Genomic DNA, 20000 nt, shown 5'->3' with positions numbered 1-20000 from the left:
TGTTAGAGTTTGTTTTATGTATTTTGGAGCCCTGTCATTGCGTGCATAGATGTTTATTATGGTTATGTCTTCAAGTCCCATACACTTTTTAATGGGTATTGGGTGACTTAGTCACCTAGCACTGCTCTAACAGAAATACCACAAGTGGATGGCTTTAACAAAGAGAGTTTATTCTCTCACAGTCCAGTAGGCTACAAGTCCAAATTCAGGGCATCAGCTCTAGGGGAACGCTTTCTCCACTGGCTCTGGAGGAAGGTCTGTGTCATCAATCTTCCTTTGGTCTGGGAGATTCTCTGTGCAGGACCCTCAGGTCCAAAGGACACACTCTGCTCCCAGCACTACTTTCTTGGTGGTATGAGGTTCCCATGTGTCTCTGCTCGCTTCTCTTTTTTGTATCTCAAAAGAGATTGGCTTAAGACACTATCCAGTCTTGCAAACCTCATCAGTATAACTGCTGCTAATCCATCTTATTAGATCATAGTGACTGAATTTACAACATGTAAGGAAATCGCATCAGATTACAGAATGGTACACAATTATATAATACTGGAAATCATGACCCAGCCAAGTTGACAGAAATTTTGGGGGGATACCATTCAATCCATGACATTGGGTAACCCTACTTAATATGCACTTAATTGTTTTCGTAGAAAGATAGTCAAATTCCCTGTTACATATGGATAATATGTAGGTCTCTATATAATCAATTAACCAAATTATATATTACAAATCAATTAACCAAATTATACATAACAGTGTAGTGGACGCTCCTGACTTCTTACTCCCACTTTCTTTATTGCTAGAAGAACCCCAGCTTTGCTCAGGTTTCTCACCGTAACCCCATACACCCAGTTCCCTAGATCCAGCAGTAGATCCTGACTGTTAGTTGGTACCAAGTTGGCTCCGATTCACAGTGAGCCCACAGACGACAGAATGAAACATTGCCCAGTCCTGCACCATCCTCACGATCATTGCTGTGCTCCAGTCCCTTGTTGCAGCCACTGGGTATTTTGAGTGCATTCCAACCTAGGGGGCTCCCCTTCCAGCACTCTATCAGATAATATTCTGTAATGATCCATAGAGTTTTCATTGACTAGTTTTTGGAAGTAGATTGACAGACCTTTCTTTCTAGTCTGTCTTAGTCTGAAAGCTCCTCTGAAACCTGTCCACCATGGGTGATCCTGCTGGTATTTGAAATAGCAATGGCGTACCTTCCAGCATCACAGCAACACACAAGCCACCACAGTGCGACAAACTGACAAATGGGCCGTGGCTCGTCATAGAATTCTTGCTTTCCTTGCTCAGATTGGTTTAGGGGTGGAGACGTTAGGGAAAGGCTCCCGGGGAACCTCTAAACAAGCTTTCCTGTTTCCTAAAAAAGAGACATAAATAGATGCAGTGTCTTCTTCCTCTGGACATGGTAGTCCAGAAGTGATTCCTAGAATGGCAGCAGCCACCAGAGGCCATAAGGAACCCTCCTGATACGGTGAATCTGGTGATGAAAACAGCAGAGTTGGGAGACAGGAAGACCCTGATGACATCATTGAGCCTCTGGTTGTTTGGTACCCGGGTCCCATTATGTGTTTCTTATAGCTGAAAACATGCCGACATACAATGATTTCTAGATACTCACTACCCAAAGTGTCAACTGTGACACAGGACCTCGTTAGAAATGCAGAATCTCAGACTTCTCAACCCTCCGCCATCTACTGAAACAGAACCTGCATTTTAATAAGACCCCATGAGACTTGTAAACACATTAAAGTTTGAGAAGCACTGAACTCATGCCCTATATCTATAGCTGTCTTAGGTGCTCATTAATAAATCAATTCATTTATGTATTCCACATTTATTCCACATAGCATTTAAATGAACAGAATACGAAAGTGTCCCAGCGTCTGCCAACACTAACACAGTGAGATGAGTGTGATACAGGCACAGAAGCTGTGAACTCTGGTAGCACAGGGAATGGAGGTGTGCGCCGAGGTGGGTCAACCAGGGCCGTGAAGCCAGAAGCTTGGGTGCAGAGGAGTGCCATGCTCTTGTGGTCCCTGTCACTCACAATGTTGGGGTGTCTGTCTCCTGTACTGCTAGACTGACAGCCTCTTAAAGGCAAGGAAAATAAAAAACCATTGCAACTGAGTTGATTACAACTCATAGCGACCCTATATGACAGAGTAGAACTGCCCCACAGGCTATCCAAGTCTAAATTTTTACAGAAGCAAACTGCCACGTCCTTCTCCCTTGGAGCGGCTGGTGGGTTCGAACTGCTGAACTTCCGGTTGGCAGCTGCATGCTTTAACCACTACACCACCAGGGTTTTATATATATATATATATATAAAATATATATATGAAACTGGGAGATTCAAAATTCAAGAAGTACAAAATCTCCTTCCTTGCTTTCTCTATCCTTTAGCCACCAAGTTTTCTTTCCCAGAGGTAATCCCTGTTACTAGATTCTTATTTATCTTTTGGGGATATGTTATACATATACAAGAAATTCTGTGTATTCTTGTATATCTAAGGAGTTCACCCCTGTTTGAAAGTACAACCATCATACTCTTCTGACTCTTACTTTTTCACTTAACAATATATCTGGTGAGTTCAGCCCGGGAGTGGACAGCCCTGTAAAACCAAATGGGACTAATGAGGTGCAGTAGTCCAGTGACAGGGGCCGGAGGGCAGAGGGGGATGGGGAAGCTGGTGATGGGGAACCCAAGGTTGAGTAAGGATATTGTTGATGTGTTGTGAGATTGTTAACCATTGTCATAAGGCAACATGTGTAGTAGCTGTTAAATAAGAAACGATTTTGTTCTGTAAGCCTTCATCTTAAGTGAGAATAGCAGCACAATTGGAAGAGTGTAGTTGATGTCACTGAACTGTGCATGTAGAAATTTTTGAAATGGTGTATCTTTCGCTATGTGTATTTTCACCAAAAAAAAGGTTGAGAAGTTAGAGGGTTGACATGTTGTGGGGTTGTTAACCGATGTCATAAAACAATATGTGTACTACTGTTTCATGAGAAACTATTTGTTCTGTAAGCCTTCACCTGAAGTACAATAAAAAAAAATTGCCATTAAAAAAATTAAATAAATAATATTTTACATTCCTGTTTTCTAATAAATGTACATTTTTCAGTGCAAAAAAATATATATCTGGTGATCATTCCGTATCTGTACGTTGAAGTGCTTCCGCGTTACTTTTTATGGCTGCATAATATTCCATAATTTATTTAACCAGTCCTTTATTGTTGGATATTTAGGTTGTTTCTAATCTTTTGCTATTATAAACAATGTTGTATGATTATTTATGCAAACTGTTGCATCATTTCTACCAACTTGTGCGTACATCATTAATTCATATACATACGTTCATATCTGTAGGAAAAGTCTCCATAATAGAATCGCTAGGTCAAAGGGTTTGTGAGTGGGTAATATTGATAACTACTGCCAAATTGCCCTCCACGGGCATTGTATTAAGTTGTCCTCCTACCAGTAATGCATGAGGGTGCTGGTTTTCCTACAGCATCACCAACAGAGTATATTATAAAACTTCTATATTTTTGCCAATCTGATAGGTAAAAAAAAAAAAGTATTTCAGTGTGGTTTTGATCTGGATTTCTCTAATGATGAGTGAAGGTGAGTATGTGTTAATATGTTTAGAAGACATCTCTGTTTCCTTTTCTGCCAGTCCATGTTCCTTACCCGTTTTTCCATTTGGGTTCTTGGTCTTCTTCTTACTGAGTTGTTGGAGCTTTTCATATATTAGAGAGATTCTTCTTCTATTCTGTGCTATGTGTTGCACATTTTTCCCAGTTCATTTTTCGGTTTGCTGTTAATGGGTTTTGCCTTGCAGTATTGTTTAAAAGTGTTATGCTGTAGTCATTAGCTATTGCTCCACGGCAAATTGTCCCAAAACTTAGTGGCTTAAAACAACGATAATTATTTCTCTCTCACGGTTTCTGTGGGACAGGAATTCAGACAGGGCCAGCAGAGATGGCTATTCCATTATGTCTGGGATTCAGCTGGAAGACCTGAAAGCTAGAAAATGGAATTGTCTGAAGGCATCATTTGGTGTTTGATGCTAACAGTATCGGCTGGGAGCTTAGATGAGGCTTTTGATAGAATATCCACACACGGCCTCTCCATGTGGCCTGGATTCCCTCACAACATGGTGGCTGGTTCCCAGGGCAAGTGTGCTGGGAGAAAGCCAGGCTTAGGCTGCATCTCTTTTTATGACCGAGTCTTGGAAACTGTGCGGCAGTGTAGTTACAAAGGTCCACCCAAGGGTAAGAAGAAGGAACACAGACTCCACTTTTATATGGAGGAGGGTCCACATCCTTCAAGAGTACCACATCCTCTTTTCCTGTGCATTTATTGTAGATGTGAGGCCCAGAAGTGCTGCGGCCATCTTGCTACCAGCTTGAGGCTCTCCAGCTCACAGAGGAGGGCGGAGCCAAGAGAATCACGGGAAAACAGAGCCTGAGCCGCGCATTGGTCCACTCTGTCTCCACTCTATCTCTGGACTCCCAGTTACCTGAGCCAATGCAGATCCTTCTGTTCAAGCCAATGTGAGTTGGCTGTCTATCACCTGCAGCCCAATGCTTCTTATTTTGTATAATCAGATAATTTAATTGCACTTAATGATTTCCAAGATGGCTATGCTGAAAGGTGGGCACTATTTTCCTCATTATATAGATGAAGATATTGAGGCTTAGAAGGGTAAAGTAACTTGCTCCAGGTCACAAGGCTAATTGATGACTAAGTGGGGATTTGAACCCAGATTTTCCTCTTTCCAGATTGCCTTATCAGGCAGAAATGTGGGACCTGTAGGAGGCTGGGCTGTACCATGAGAAGCTGACCTTTATTTGCTCCGTGCAGTGATTGGGAGCTCTGGCCACATTGTCTTTCAGTTGTGGCTTTATTTGCTCTCTTCTATTTAATCTGTTTTAACTATAATATTTTATATAAATATTCAAAAGGATTCTGACAAATGGAGAAGGAAAACAAGAAAAGTAAAGGGAAAACTGCTTTCCTGAGAAAGCGAGCCCATATTTCCAGAGTGTAAACAGTGGGCCTGCACATAAAAACCTCATTAAAATGTCAGCGTTATACCTTTGTACTCGAGACTGAATAGGAAATCACGCCTGCCCCATTATTTATGGCTCATCAATAATACATTAGCTCAGCTTCCAGTGAAGCTCACGCTCAGGAGAGGACAGGCCTCTGTTTGGTTTATTCGGCGCCCGAAGCGGCATAGCAAGCCCATTTCACCTGGGTAGTCGTTTGGTTGAAGCCCCTGGACTTAAACTCCCAGGGGCAGCCAGTTCCTCACTCCCTCCCAATGCTTCCTTCACCCCTCCCCCAAACCAGCCCCTTCCGCTCGCAAGTTACTTCCCCACGGAAGCCTTCCTTAAGTGTATGTCAGGACTCCTTCAGTAACCAGTGAGGGAAACTTGGTCAAACTGACTTATTTAAAAACAAACAAAAAACCCAATAAAACAAAACTGCACGCTTGTGCGTGTTAAAAATTAGACCAGTTGCCGTCAACCGACTCCTACTCATGGCGACCCTACCAGGTCAGAGTAGAATTGTGCTCCATAGGGTTTTCAATGATATAGCTCAACCTCGTACATTAACCCTCCAGGCTCAGTTACCAACCAAAAAAAAAAAACCCAAACCTGTTGCCATCAAATCGATTCTGACTCGTAGCGACCCTACAGGACAGAGTAGGACTGCCCCACAGGGCTTGGTTAGATCCCCTATTATATGCCCTCATAGAATTTATCATCAGTTTATAATGTCATCCACAGTTTCTTATTTCAACCAGCCAATAGGTTTGTTAAGTGTGAGGTTATGCAAGCCTCTGAAGTCTCGAATAGCAGCCTCAGTCATCTTTCTGGGCCTCCTGGGAAGGGTGTACACAAGGGTAGATAACATCACAGCCAAGGTTGCCGAGAGTAACTCCCTGGGCCTCCCCCTATCCTAGCACTGCACCTGGAACAGGGTTGGGGCTCAGTAAATCTTCACTGAATGAATGTGCTTGATGACTTCTCCAAGTGTTTATTACCGTTGGAAAAATGCACAGCTAATAAGACGTGATTTCTTGTTGGGGAAATAATTAAAAATAAAATCTCTTGCCAACCCAATAAATCCTCTCCACAAAATGTAGGAAAAAAATGAGACAATTTTGTTCTTAAATACGCATTAAGCCAGACTGCGATGCACATCATAGGCATTCTGTAAAAGAGATAGCAAAGACAAAAAGAAATCTCACCCTTTTATGTAGCCAGGTAGATGCCATTCATTCCATCCATCCTAATTGTCTGTACCCAAAGGGAAAGTACATCTTCTCATACCTTTTTGATGAGCAGGAAGTGACAATGTGGAGCCATGTGCCCAGGCTAAACTCCCAGGGACAGGAGACAGGACACCACCATTCTGGATGGTCACATTTCAAAGAGATGGTTCCAAGGTCTCCAAGAAAGACATTCCTGGGATGCAAAACTGGTAAAAGTCTCATTTAGCCTTTAAAAAGATTTGCATACATCTCAAAGAATCAGAGAAAAGATTTATTATTGCAAGTTTTCTAAAGGAAATACTGAAAGAAAAGGGAGAAGGGAAAGTTCTCTTTCTGTTTTGACACCAGGAGTTTGTATTCCCTCTTACATTCTATCTCACCGGGGTGATAAGAGTACCTGTCTAATCCGCAAAGGATCATGAGGATGGTGCAGGACTGGGCTGTGTTTCGTTCCATTGTTCATAGGGTCACCATGAGTCAGGAGTCCAACTCAACGGCAGCTAACAATAGCAAAAACAAACCACTGGAGAATGATTGACCCTAGAACTAAATACAGGATCTCCCATCCTCAGGGTAACCTCTAAATTACTGTCGTGAGAATTAGTGAACTTCTCCTGCGTTTGGGGTTGTCATGACATAATGTCCCACCCTCTCTGTGCTGTGAGACCAGCAGAAAGGGTTAGAATCAAGACCTAGGAAGCCATCAAGATCAAAGAGATGAGAAAAAAACATTCTTTGATGGTTATGAGGGTGAGGAGGGAGAGGGAGGGGAAATCACTAACTAGATAGCAGGTAAGTGTCAACTTTGATGAAGGGAAAGACAACATACAATATAGGGGAAGTCAGCACAACTGGACCAAAACAAAAGCGTGGAAGTTTCCTAGACACATCCAAACACTTTGAGGAACCAAGTAGCTGGGGCTGGGGGCTGGGGACCATAGTCTCAGGGGACATCTAGGACAATTGGCATAACATAGGTCATAAAGAAAATGTTCTACATCTCACTTTGGTGAGTAGAGTCAGGGGTCTTAAAAGCTTGTGAGTGGCCATCTAAGATACATCTATTGGTCCCATCCCATCTGGAGCAAAGGAGAATGAAGAAAACCAAAGACACAAGGAAAATGTTACCACGTGAACCAGAGACTCCACCAGCCTGAGCCCAGAAGAACTAGATGGTGACCGGCTACCACCACTGATGACTCTGACAGGGATCACAGTAGAGGGTCCCGTACAAAGTTGGAGAAAAACGTAGAACAAAATTCAAATTCATGAAAAAAGACCAGACTTACTGATCTGACAGAGAATGGAGAAACCACTGAGACTGTGGCCCCTGGATGCTCTGCTAACCCAGAACTGAAACCATTCCTGAAGCCCACTTTTCAGACAGTAATTAGATAGGCCTCTAAAACAAAAAATAACATACGTGAGGAACGTGCTTGTTGGTTCAATCAAATGTACAAGATCAGATGGGCAACTCCTGTCTAAAAACAAGACAAGAAGGCAGGAAGGGACAGAAATTGGACAAATGGACACAGGGAACCCGGGGTGGAAAGGGGGACTGTGCTGGCACATTGTGGGAATTTCAACCAATGTCACAAAACAATATATGTATAAATTTCTGAATGAGAAATTAACCTGAGCTGTAAACTCTCACCTAAAGCACAATAAAATTAAAAATTTTTTAAAAAGTAAGGAAATGGGGCAGGGGGGAGACAATCAAAGAGATAGCCCCTTTCTGTCACTCATGGGGATTATAATGAAGTTTAGAGGGTATACAGTATGGGAAATGAGGGAAACTCTCAATGAGATGGATTGACACAATAGCCTCAACAATGAACTCAAACACACCCACAATCATGAAGATAGCACAGGGCAGGGCAATGTTTTGTTCCATTATGCGTAAGGTCACCATGAGTTGGAGCCGACTCAGTGACAACTAACTTCAACAACAAAGTATGGTATTTCCTCACAATGGCCGTAACAATATTTATGGTCCCAACAACTATTTTAAAGCATACAAGAGATGGCTGGGGGGCAGGGAGTTTAAGTCAATGGGAGTGAAACAACTAGAACAGAAATAACTAGAAGGTTGGCACGATATGAAGAATGTAACCAATGTCACTGATCATTATGTCTGGAACCTGCTGGATGGGAGTAGGTTTTACTGTGGATGTGTTCACCAAAAATAACATAAAATATTTTTTAAAAACACTATTTATGGTCTCACTACTTTTCTAGAACCTTCCCCCTCTCCCATCAAGAGGTGGAGTCTATGTCACGTCCCCTTGCACCTGGGCAGGTTTGGTGGTCATCTTGACACTAGAAAGCAGCAAAAGTGGCATTGTGTGTGGCTTCTGAGGGTAGGTTATCAAATGTGATACAGCTTCCAGCTGGCTCTCTCTCAGGACACACACCTTTGAAGCCATGAGCTGCTGTGTAAGAAGTCTATCCTCCCTGAAGCTGCCATGTTGGGAGAACCGCATAAAGCAAGAGAGAGAGACGGAGATGCAGGAGGAGCTCCAGCTGTCAGCCCCCAGCCGTTGGAGTCCCCCAGCCCAAGCCCAGATGCGGAAGTGAGCAAGTCTTTAGGTGATTCCAGTCCTAGCCATTGTCTGACAGCAACCTGAGCAAGAATCACCTGGATGAGCCCCATCAACCCCAGAACTCTGAAATAACAACAATCATTTCTGTTGTTTTATATCCCCAGATTTGAGTGTAATAGGTATAAGTGTCATAGAACCAAAAACCAGAGTTCACATACCAGCAAGTCTACCTCCCACCTGTGTGATCTTGAGTGAGCCTTCTCAGATCTCAGTCTCCTCTTCTGTTAAGTGGGTATAACGATATTACCAAGTGGGGTTATTCTCCTTTTGCAAGCTCACCCCCTCCCAAATCCATTCTCTACCTTCTCCACCCAGGGGGTTAAACTCTATGGACAGTTTCTCCTGTCTGCCTTGTCTCTGGCTTCTGGTTGGTTCCACCATTGGAAGACCTCACCACGAGATCAGTAGACAGCAGAAGAGGGAGGTCAGGGTATTTATTTCACCACCTGACCCACTCACCAGGCCACAGTTTTGATGGTGTCTGCATTCCTCTACGACCAAGCTGCTAGAGGTGACCCCTCTCCCAGGGACGGCTCTTGTCAGATTCTGGGGACACTGCTCCCTCTTCTTGCCCCTTCAGCCCACTGTTACTAACCCCTGGGGCCTCACCATCCCTTGTTGGTTCCCTTAACCCTGCCTATACCTCTGTGCATAGTTTTCCATTATACTCTCTTCAGTTAAACCATTGAGCAAGCACCCTCTTCTCCTGCCAGGACCCTGCCTGCTACTGCACGGAGTTGTTTTGAGGATCACAGAGTTGTTTGAGATGATGTGTGCAAAAGAGCTTTGGAAGTTCCACGGGTAAGGAAGTCATCTTCACATTCGAGAGGAAAGAGCACGTGTTGAACCCAGTCCTGGGTTCAAACCGTAACTCCACCTCTTGTTATCTGTGTCCACAGGGGCAAAAGCTTATCCCCATAAGGCCTCACATTCCCATCATATAGTCTTGGAGGATCAGTTATGATAACACACCCCAAATTCCTAACAGACTCTAGCACATGGTGGGCGTTAAATACTTTGTTCCCTTTCCCTTCTCTTCCCCTCCTATTATGAAATTCTTTTCTCAGGCCAGCTTTACAAAGCCACGAGCTGCATCCATGGCTTGTACAAGGGCCTCACACAGAGCCCTTCAGACCCATGTCTCAACCCTCTGAGAGGCAGAGTCCCCTTTAAGGAAGAATGGCTTGCCAAGGGCCAGAAATTTATTGAATTTCCCAGAACAAATGTTGATTTTACTTTTTCACTGGAGACCATGAGGCTCAGGTAGAGAGCACAGATTGCCTTTCTGTGTTTTATTTTTATTTTTTTCAGTCAGTAAAGCAATACATGCAGTTCTACAGAAAACATTCAAGCAATACAGAAATCCATACAGTGAAAGGCGTGTCCTTACCCCCATGGGCTCTCTAATGTGCATTTAGGGTGCTGGAGCTTCAGGGCACCCAGCAGATAATATTTTTCTTTCCAGTCTGAATCTTGAACCAATTGAGAAATAAGATTAAGACAAATGGGGCCAAATATCACTTTTCTTAGTGATAGAGTCATTCTTGGAGGACATGCTTTATACTCATGGGCAAGTGGGTTTTCTAACACTTAACCCCAGAATTAGACAGACCACCATCCCGTCACTGATGGCGCTGAGCCATAGCCAGGGCAGAACCTTGATCATCACCCACAGCCTGGCCCAGGGCAACTGAGTCACAAAGTCTCTGCAGGCAGCATGCCGTCAAAAAGCGGGGACAGAAGGGACCAGAACTATGCACGCCAGTTCCTTATCCCAAATGCATCATCGTGTGTGTGTGTGTGTGTGTGTGTGTCTGTGTGTGTGTCTGTGTGCGTGCGTGGGTGTTGAGGGGGCTGATGAGAGGATAGAGAGAGGTCGGAGTCCCCAGCTGGTGCAAACAGTTAACGCTGTCAGCTGCTAATGGAAAGGTTAGTTCGAGTCCACCCAGAGGCACCTTGGAAGAAAGGCCTGACGAGCTACTTCTGAAAAATCAGCTATTGAAAACCCTGTGAAGCACAGTTCTACCCGCACACAGGTTGGGTGGCCATGACTTGGAATCAACTTAATGGCAACTGAGAGAGAGGTCAGGGAGCGTGTACTAACGGTTGATTCCCAGGAGCAAGAAAACATGAGAGGTGGGGCTGAGGGTTCTTCCACACACCTTATCTCCAGTTTTCAGCTACTGTATTAGTGCTTCCAGAAACATCCCTGCTCATAGTTCCTTGGGCCCCTGGGTAAGTATTTCTGTAGAAAAAGTTCCTACAAGAGAGTCAGTCATTATGTATGCTTTTGGTTGATGTGTACTGAGTATTGATTTTGGACCTGGCAGCTGAAAACTTTTTTTTTTTCCATTTCTGCTGTGATTTATGAACCTCACCTTATCAATACCCTCTTCCAGCAGGGAAAGCTGCTGCGAGCTGGAGCATGATGTTGCTTTAACAGCCTAAGCAGTCTGTCTGAAGTCAGTGGCAGAGACTCGGGGCCAGCCACAGAAGCGTGGAGCCAGGCTTCGGGTCTCCGCTTCTAAGCTGCATGTGCCCAGCAATGTCATTGATCCTCCTCCACCCTCAACGCCCTCCTCCGTCAAATGGGCATAACAGCACACCACCTAGAGGGTACTGGACTATTAAATGAGCTGATGTACTTGAAGTGTGTAGGAGACAGGTCAAGATAGGAGGAGGGAGAGAAGGGAAAAATTGGGGCTTCAAGAGCTATTTGGGGTGCCTTGTACTGAAAGGTCAATGCAGCCTCCAGGACAGCTATTCAGACTCTGGCTGAGCAGGCAACCAGGAATATCTGCCTGATGCTCGAATCACCTCCCAGGGACGCTAGGAAGCTCAAAGCCTCCAGGCTGTTCATCTTCAGCACAGCCCCCCAATGCCTGGTGCACCAGATGATCCTCTGTGGTCTCTCCTGATCCCCAAGCAGAATTGTTTCCTTGTGTGAGGGTGCTCAGGGGAGCGAAACTTCCGGAATGAGTGTGTATGACTTTAATAAGAAGAAAAATAAAGTGTAGGGCAGCTGCGCCACTGAATAGATGCTCTAGGCATTTACGGAGGACCCCGTATGTAACAGACACTGGTTCACAGCTCTTTCAGCCAGAAGGCGGGTGTTATTAACGTATTGTTGAGAATGAGAACACCAAGGCACAGATACGCAGCATAAGCTGCCCATGGGCGCCCAGCAAGGTCATGGGAAGGCTGACCCAGAACTTAGGTCCGAGCTCCCTTTCCGGATTTTGGGGACTTTGCTTGGGGTATAGGTCCCTGAGTGAAGCTAACGGTTTGCTCTTGGCTAGTAACCTAAAGGCTGGCGGTTCAAGCTCACTCAGTGGCGAGCACCGTGAAAGAAAGGCCTGGCTATCTGCTTCTGTAATGATAACCCCCACGAAAACCCTATGGGGCAGTTCTGCTCTAACACATGGGGTCGCCCTGAGTCGGAATCGACTCCACAGCAACGGGTTTTTGATTTGGGGTTGGGTGTGGCAGCCTGGAAGGCTTTGCCAGCGTGCCCTCTCCTGGTCGCCTCTGCCCGGGCACGAGCCTGCGGGAGCCAGCTCCAGGTTCCCGCGCCCTCCCTCTGCCTCCTCCCCGCCACTGTCCGCGCGCCCGCCCGCCAGCCCGTTGTCCCCCGCCAGTCCGGCTGCGTGGAGGCGCGCCGGCAGCGCCGCGTCCTTATCAGTGGGCCGGGCGGCTTAGCGCGCACAGTCACCTCCCCGAGGAGTAGCAGCCCCGGCCCGCCGCAGGTCGGGTGGCCCAGCCGTGGCTCCTCAGGGCCCGGCGGCCGGCCGGGGCCCAAGACCCTGCGGGGGGCGTTGAGCTCCAGAGCCGGCGGAACGTACAGACCCGCTGCCGTCGGGGCGCGGCCCGAGGAGCGCGCCGGCCACCATGCGCCCCCGCCAGCTGTGGCTGCTGTTGCTGCTTCTCGCCTGTTCCGTGCACCCCGTGAGTACGCGCCCCTTCCTCAGATGCCCCCCACCCGGCAGGCTGCGGGGCAGGGGGTTCCAAGGGCGAGCGTCTGGCCGCCTTTCCGGTCCCACGCGGGATGGTGGGAAGGAAGACCAGCACATCTTCAACTGAGGGTCTCCATCTCTCCCCCTCTCCCCGCCACTGCAACAATAACCTCTATCAGGTCTTCTCCAGAGGACCTGCTCCCCTAAAAGTAAAGACAGCGTGCGCCAGGCTGAGGCAGTTCTGATAACCCCCCTTGCCCTGCACGCGACCCCACCCTCCCGGCTGCGTCTCCAAGTCCCTCCTGGATGGAAATTCTGGAGCCGTCCCTGGCAGTGCCTGTTCTGCGCTAGACGCTTTGCCTGCATTAATTCACAGAAAGCTCAGAATCACCTTTCGAGGCTGATGTTACCACAACAGCAAAACTGAGGCTCAGAGAGGCCAAATGTCTCGCCCCACGTCACCATTTAAAAAACAACCTATAGACGTCGAATCGAATCGATTCCGTAGCGACCCTGCAGGATAGAGTCGAACTGCTCCCCAGGGTTTCCAAGGCTGTAAATCATTTCAGAAGCAGACTGCCACATCTTTCTCCGCATAGGGGCTGGTGGGTGGGTTCCAACCGTTTCCAACTGCAAATCTTTCATTAGCAGCCGAGCGCTCAGCCACTGCGCCACCAGGGCTCCTTATGTCAGGATATGAGGATTGGAACCCGCGTCTGTCCGCTCCAAAGCCTTGACATTTTCACTTGCACTGGGGCGCAGATGGGAAAACCTCGGAAAGCTCTGCCTGGAGCTTCCGGATCTGTGATGGGACCGTTTGTAGCTCCCTCCCTCCTCTCTTCTGTGGGATTTGGCTCCCTAATGTCTGAGTATCCGGGCTCCTGGGAGCAGCTGGTCCCCACAAAGCAGGTCCAGGGAGGAGGGCTGGACAGAAAAAGAGAAAGTGGCAGAGTGGGTGGCTTTTCTTTCTCACAGAAGCTGCTGGGAAGCCCAGGTGTCTCCCTCTGGAATTTGTGAATGAGAGACTGCTGGACTCAGACTGCCAGGCTGGAAGGGACCAGGGGCCATTCCAGAACGACCCCTCCCACCAGCATTCCAAACTGGCTCCCAAGGCCTCTGTCCTCAGAAATTCCCCAAGGAAAGTGCTTGGGGACCCAGTTCTGAGTCTCCAAGCTCTGTCCAGGGTAAGTTCATTGGGTGCCCAATGATGCAATGCTTCCTATAGGCCTCTCCTGCTTGGTTCTATCAGAAAAACCTCTGCTCCACAGCTGGCTGTGGGTGCTGACTCTCAGTAGGTGTCCATCTTTCTGGTAGCTCCGTGACATTCCAGCAGCAGTAGTTTGGAAGAATGGAATTTGAGGCTCACTCCCAGCTCCCTTGTAACCTTGGAGCCTCCTCTCCTCAGTGGCTATACTGGGGGAATGCCTCCTGGGACATCTGGGACAATTTAAAGCCAAATACAACCTGTTGTTAGCTGCCGTCCAGTCGGCCTCTAACTCATGGTGACCCCATGCACAATGAGAGCAGAGCCCTAACTCATGGTGACCCCGTGCACAATGAGAGCAGAGCCCTAACTCATGGTGACCCCATGCACAATGAGAGCAGAGCATTCTGACCCACAGAGTTTTCGTTGGCTGATTTTTCAGAAGTAGATCACCAGGCCTAGTCCATCTTCGTCTAGAAGGTCTGCTGAAATCTGTTCTGCATCATAGCAATACCCAAGCCTTCAATGACAGACAGGTGGTGACTGCGCTTGAAGTCATTGGCTGGGAATCGAACCTGAGTCTCCCACATGGAAGGCAAGAATTCTACCACTGCCCCCAAATGCAGCCTAAAGGCATCATTCACTGTTATTCAGTGCCCGGTGGTGGTGCAAGAGGCACTAGCTCTCTCCTTGTGACCTTCCTAGCTGGGAGGTCAGCAAGTGAGTGGCAGAGCTGGGACTAGAACCTAGACCTCCTGATTCCCAGCCACCTGGGGCTCTGTCCATTACGCATTCACGTCATTGTCAAACACTCCTGTACTGCCTTGTGTTATTATGAGGTGGTTTCCTATGTTTAAGCCTTGGTCCTCTGGTTACTTTATGGGCTTATCCAGAACAGAGGTTGTGCTCACACTTCTAGGCAGAGAACTCCTCTAATAGAAATAGAATTGACCTACTTTGCTTGGAATATGTCCCAGTCTCTGAAACCCTGCTTTCCTTTGGTTTGTTTGACTCCGGGTGGTCAGACATTTGATTAAGAAATTTAAGGGTATTCATATATATATATTTTCATTCGTTTGCTCCCCGCTCTCCTCAAGGAGATCATGGGCATCTTCCTAATGGTGACTCATTAAGGCCAAATTGCCTAGGATACTGCCCTCCACCCCCCTGCCACACACACACACACACACACACACACACACACACACACCTTTCCGTCCAGGAAGGTGTTAGGAGGGGCCCTTGCAAATGGAAACAAAAAAGTGGTAATGACTGATGAGGGCAGTTTTTGAGGCTTCCCATGGGAAGCATCGAGCACATCTCCCTCTGCCCCGCCCCTATGTCATGAGGACTTTTACCTGGAACAATATTGTAATTCTTTATCAACACATCTCTTCTACTCCACCCTGCTCCAACTCTTCCGACACACACTCTGAGCTTGGTTGGGCATTGAGACTCTGTTTTGTTTGTCCCTTCATCCCTAGAGCCTCTCACAGTGTAAAAGGGGGCTCGATGGGTGTGTCTTGACTGACTGATGAATGAATGAATGAAATGGAGATTCCCATGGAAGAGTGTCTTAAATAAGCTGTGGCAGTTTCACAGGTAACAGGTAATGAGGAAGGAAATCTTGAAAGCACTTGTTGCTTTGCTAAGAAGTATATATGTAAATGACAAAAACCTAACCCGTTACCACTGAGTCAATTCAACTCATAGGACAGAGTAGAACTGCCCCATAGGGTTTCCAAGAAGCAGCCGGTGGATTAGAACTGCTGACCTTTTGGTTAGCAGCCAAGCTCTTAACCATTATGCCACCAGGGCTCCCATAAGTGACAAGCAATGGAAATGACAAACAATGGAAAAATAGTCATTCAAGGTAGGGCTTTTTAATCCCTGGCATCTGGCAAACTGTCAGTGTGATAACCTTAGTGAGTTAAATGTGTGGGGCTGCTTTTTCTTGAAAGCAGGGTTTATCAACTTGGACATTCTGGACATTTTGGGCTGGATGATTCTTTGTTATGGGGGGCTGCCCTGTGTATTGTGGGGTGTTTAGCAACATCCCTGGTCTCTACCCACTCGATGCCAGTCACACCACCACCTCCCTAAATTGTGACAATAGGAAATGTCTCCAGACAGTGCCACATGTCCTCTGGGGGTTGGAGGGGGGCAACATCACCTTATCTGAGAACCGCTGCCTGAAAGGTCGTCATGTTTCAGAACAGCCGCGTTAACAGGGCAAACAATAGGTGTTCACAGCATGTTGGAATTGGAGCAGTGGAGCTGGTAAAAGGATGGAAGCAGGAGTAACTGATGGAAACCCATTTCCAAGCCGGACAAAAAGACTTCTGCCTGCACCGCGTTCCGAGCCCTTCTCCAGCCTCCCGTCCCACTTTCCCTCTCCTCACCCTGCCCCTCCCCAGCTGAGGGCTCAGAGATAAGCCTGCCAAGCATGCAGACGCCTCTGGTGCACGGTGGTTCCTCTTTCCATGGAGCATCTGGACCCAGGGGCTGACAAGCCGTGGCGGTGGGCGAGCAGAGTTTTAGGAAGGCCTATGTCTCGGGCTGGGTTCTCTAGAGAAGCAACACCAGCAAAATGTATAAATATATATAAAGAGAGATTTATATCAAGGAAATGACTCATGTGGTTGCAGAGGCTAGAAAGTCCCAAGTCCATCATTCAGGCTGGAGGCTTTTCCTGATTCACATAGCGAAAGGGGCTGGTGAACCCAAGATCGGCAGATTGGAGGGCAGGGCTCTTGCTCACAGGCTGCGATGATCGACGAATCCCAAGATTGGCAGGCAACACCACAGGTAAGTTGCCAGCTCAAGTCCCAAGAACCAGAGGTCAGACAAACAGGAGCCAGCTGCAGGATCCAGAGCGAGCAAAAAGCCTACGAGCCTTGCCAGAATGTCTCCTTATATTCGATGCAGGCCACACCCCCAAGGAGGTGCCCTTTCAACCGATTGGCTACTCACAGCAGATATCATTATGGAGGTGATCACATTATATCAAATCTCATCATGGAAGTAATCACAACATCATACAACTGCCAAACCACTGAGAATCATGGCTCGGCCAAGTGGACGCACAACCTTAACCATCACAGCCCACGAGGGTCACCTGGGGGGACTCTCCAGAGGAGGGTCGCTGGTACTTTGTGTACCCAAAAAATCACTTTCTAATTTTTTGAAGGTGTTTTTGTGGATTTCTTTTTAAAGGATGACCGCCCCTAGAATTAATATGTAAGTAATAATAACAATGATGATGATCACTTACTGATCAACTTATTGAGAACTTACTTCATGCCAAGTACTCTGCTAAGTCCTTCCCAGTACTGATTTAATTTTCACCTCACCAATTATTACCACCATTGTGCAGATGAGAAAACGGAGGTTCAGAGAGAGGTGAAGCCATTTGCCCAAGGCAGCTCACTTGGACATGGTGGTAGGGTGAGAACTCAAGCTCAGCTGTTCTTAACTAGCACATGCTCTACCCCAATAGAGAAACCTGCTCTGTTCTCTGGTGTCCCAGGGACTGTCATTAAATTCTTTCCCAAACCTCCCTTTATGAAACACAAAACAAACAGTAAATTACATACAGCATTTTATTGAAGGGGCCAGAGATGAGCCTGGGGCCAGAAAATCAAACAAATGGGAGGAGGGACCACTTGACAAGTTGTTTAGGGGAGTCCTTCTCCTGGCTTTGGCATCACCTGTTGGAGTTCCCTAAGAACTCACCTCCCTCCACCCTCCTTAGCCCATTGCTCCCACCCCAGGTAGAAGGGCCCTGAGTCTCCTCCATGCCAAAGGAGGCATAGCCTCTCTTCCTGGCACCCCTTGTTGAAAGCCCAGATTTAACATCTGGGATTAGGGCTCTATCACCAGAGTGACCCCCCAGTGACCCTCAGTTGGATCCCTCCTTCCTTGACCTTGGTAAGCTGAGGTGTCTCACTGCTGAGCTTCACTCAGGCGCAGGTACAACCTACAGTCCAAAGTAAAACCCATAACACTCAGATCCTATCTGCCTGCTTACATTACAAACAGAAGGCTGGCCAGCTAGAGGAAATAGGAGTATCCTGGGGCACACTCAACCTCAACATTCTGTGTCCCACAGATCTGAAGGGCTGTTTGAGGAGAGGGCCTCCCTGGTTAATCATGTCCTGCAGTCCCAGACTTGTCGCCCAAGAGCCAGCCAACTGGGCTACGAGGATTCCGGAGTTTTCCAGAGTCCTTTCCAGAATCTCCACATGTTCCGGTCAGTTCCCTCACCCATGTCTCTCAGAGGCTTCTCCAGGTTTCCACCTGCCTTTTCACATTCCTGACCTCACTCCCCACTCCCCAGCCCCACCACTCCCTCATTTTCAACAGATGGGTTAGCCTCCAATTTCCTGAGAGTCAGGACTACGTGGGTGAGCTTCCTCTGACTAACGTTTTCTTTTCTTTTTTTTAAATAATATTTTATTGTGTTTTTGGTGAAGCTTTACACAGCAGTTTAGGTTCCCATTCAACAATTTGTACACGAATAGCTCAGTGACATTGGTTACATTCTTCACAATGCATGAACATTCTCATTGTTTCTGTTCTGGTTGTTTGCTTTGAATTAATCTAGTTTCTCTTCCCCCTTACATTCTCATCTTTGTTTTAAAGTAATTTTTAACCGTTTCATCTCATATAGGTGATTTTTTAAAGAACTACAGTATTTACAGGTGATATGTATTATTTTGTGAGCCAATCTGTTATTTGGCTACAAGATGACCTCAGAGGGTAGTTTCAGTTCAAGGTTTAAAGAGTATCTCAGGGCAGTAGTCTCAGGGAGTCCTCCAGTCTCAACCAGTCCAGTGAATTTTTTTTTTTTTTTAGGAATTTGATGTTCTGCTCCACACTTTTCTCTCATTCTATCAGGGTCCATCTATTGTGGCCTTGATTAGAAAAGCCAGTAGTGGTAGCTGGGCACCATATAGTTCTTCTGGTCTCAGGGTAGATGAGGCTGTGGTTCGTGAAAACTATTTGTCCTGTAGACTAATTTCTTCTTTGAGTCTTTGGTTTCATAACTTTATGAACTATATTATGCCAATTGACTGAGATGTCCCATGAGATTGTGGTCCTAATCTTTCAAACCCAGAAAACCAATCCTGAGAGGTATTTGGTTATGTCTAAGAAGTATTCGTAACTGTGTCTCCTATGTGCTTTACCATGTATATGAATATATGTGCAGTCACATGCATGCATATACATATGCATACACCTATATACACATATATATGTACACGTACCTATAAACATATATCCACCACATATCTGTCAGTTTGTTGTACTGTGGTGACTTGCATGTTGCTGTGATACTGGAAGCTTTGCCACCAGTATTTTAAATCCCAGCAGGGTCACCCTTGGTGGAAGGGTTTCAGCTGAGCTTCCAGACTAAGACAGACTAGGAAGAATGACCTGGCAGTCTACTTCTGAAAAGATTGACTGCTGAAAACCTTATGAATAGCAGCGGAACAATGTCTGATATAGTGCCAGAAGATGAGCCCCTCAGCTTGGAAGGCACTCAGAAGACAACTAGGGAAGAACTAGTTCCTCAAAGTAGAGTCGACCTTAATGATGTGGATGGAGTCAAGCTTTCAGGACCTTCATTTGCTGATGTGGCATGAATCAAAATGAGAAGAAACAGCTGCAAACATCCATTAATAACCAGTGTCTTAGGCTGGGTTCTCTAGAGAAGCAAAACGAGTAAAGTGTATAAATATATATATATAGAGAGAGATTATATCAAGGAAACAGCTCACGTGATTGTAGAGGCTAGAACACCCAAGTCCGTGGATCAGGGTAGAGGCCTCTCCCAAGTCACACAGCTGCAGAAGCTGGCAAGCCCAAGATCGGAAGGTCGGAGAGCAGGGCTCCCACTCACCGGCTGTGCAGATCAACGAATCCCAGGTTCAGC

The 20000-nt window shown here is 46.6% G+C and overlaps 1 protein-coding gene across 1 annotated transcript in view; it reads left to right on the top strand.

Moving 5' to 3' along the window:
* Positions 1-8807: 8807 nt before the first annotated feature.
* Positions 8808-20000, top strand: part of SCTR (secretin receptor) — a 121108-nt gene continuing 109915 nt past the window's right edge. The window contains exons 1-5 of the mRNA XM_012559499.1: positions 8808-8875; positions 11730-11812; positions 12395-12854; positions 18174-18314; positions 18402-18468. Coding sequence (XP_012414953.1) covers positions 8808-8875; positions 11730-11812; positions 12395-12854; positions 18174-18314; positions 18402-18468 — 819 coding nt within the window. The remainder of the gene's footprint in view (positions 8876-11729; positions 11813-12394; positions 12855-18173; positions 18315-18401; positions 18469-20000) is intronic.

The sequence above is a fragment of the Trichechus manatus genome, unplaced genomic scaffold (genome assembly GCF_000243295.1).
Source record: "Trichechus manatus latirostris isolate Lorelei unplaced genomic scaffold, TriManLat1.0 scaffold00255, whole genome shotgun sequence".
NCBI lineage: Eukaryota > Metazoa > Chordata > Mammalia > Sirenia > Trichechidae > Trichechus > Trichechus manatus.
Note: the sequence above shows the minus strand (reverse complement) of the source record. Positions and strands in the feature narration are given on the sequence as shown.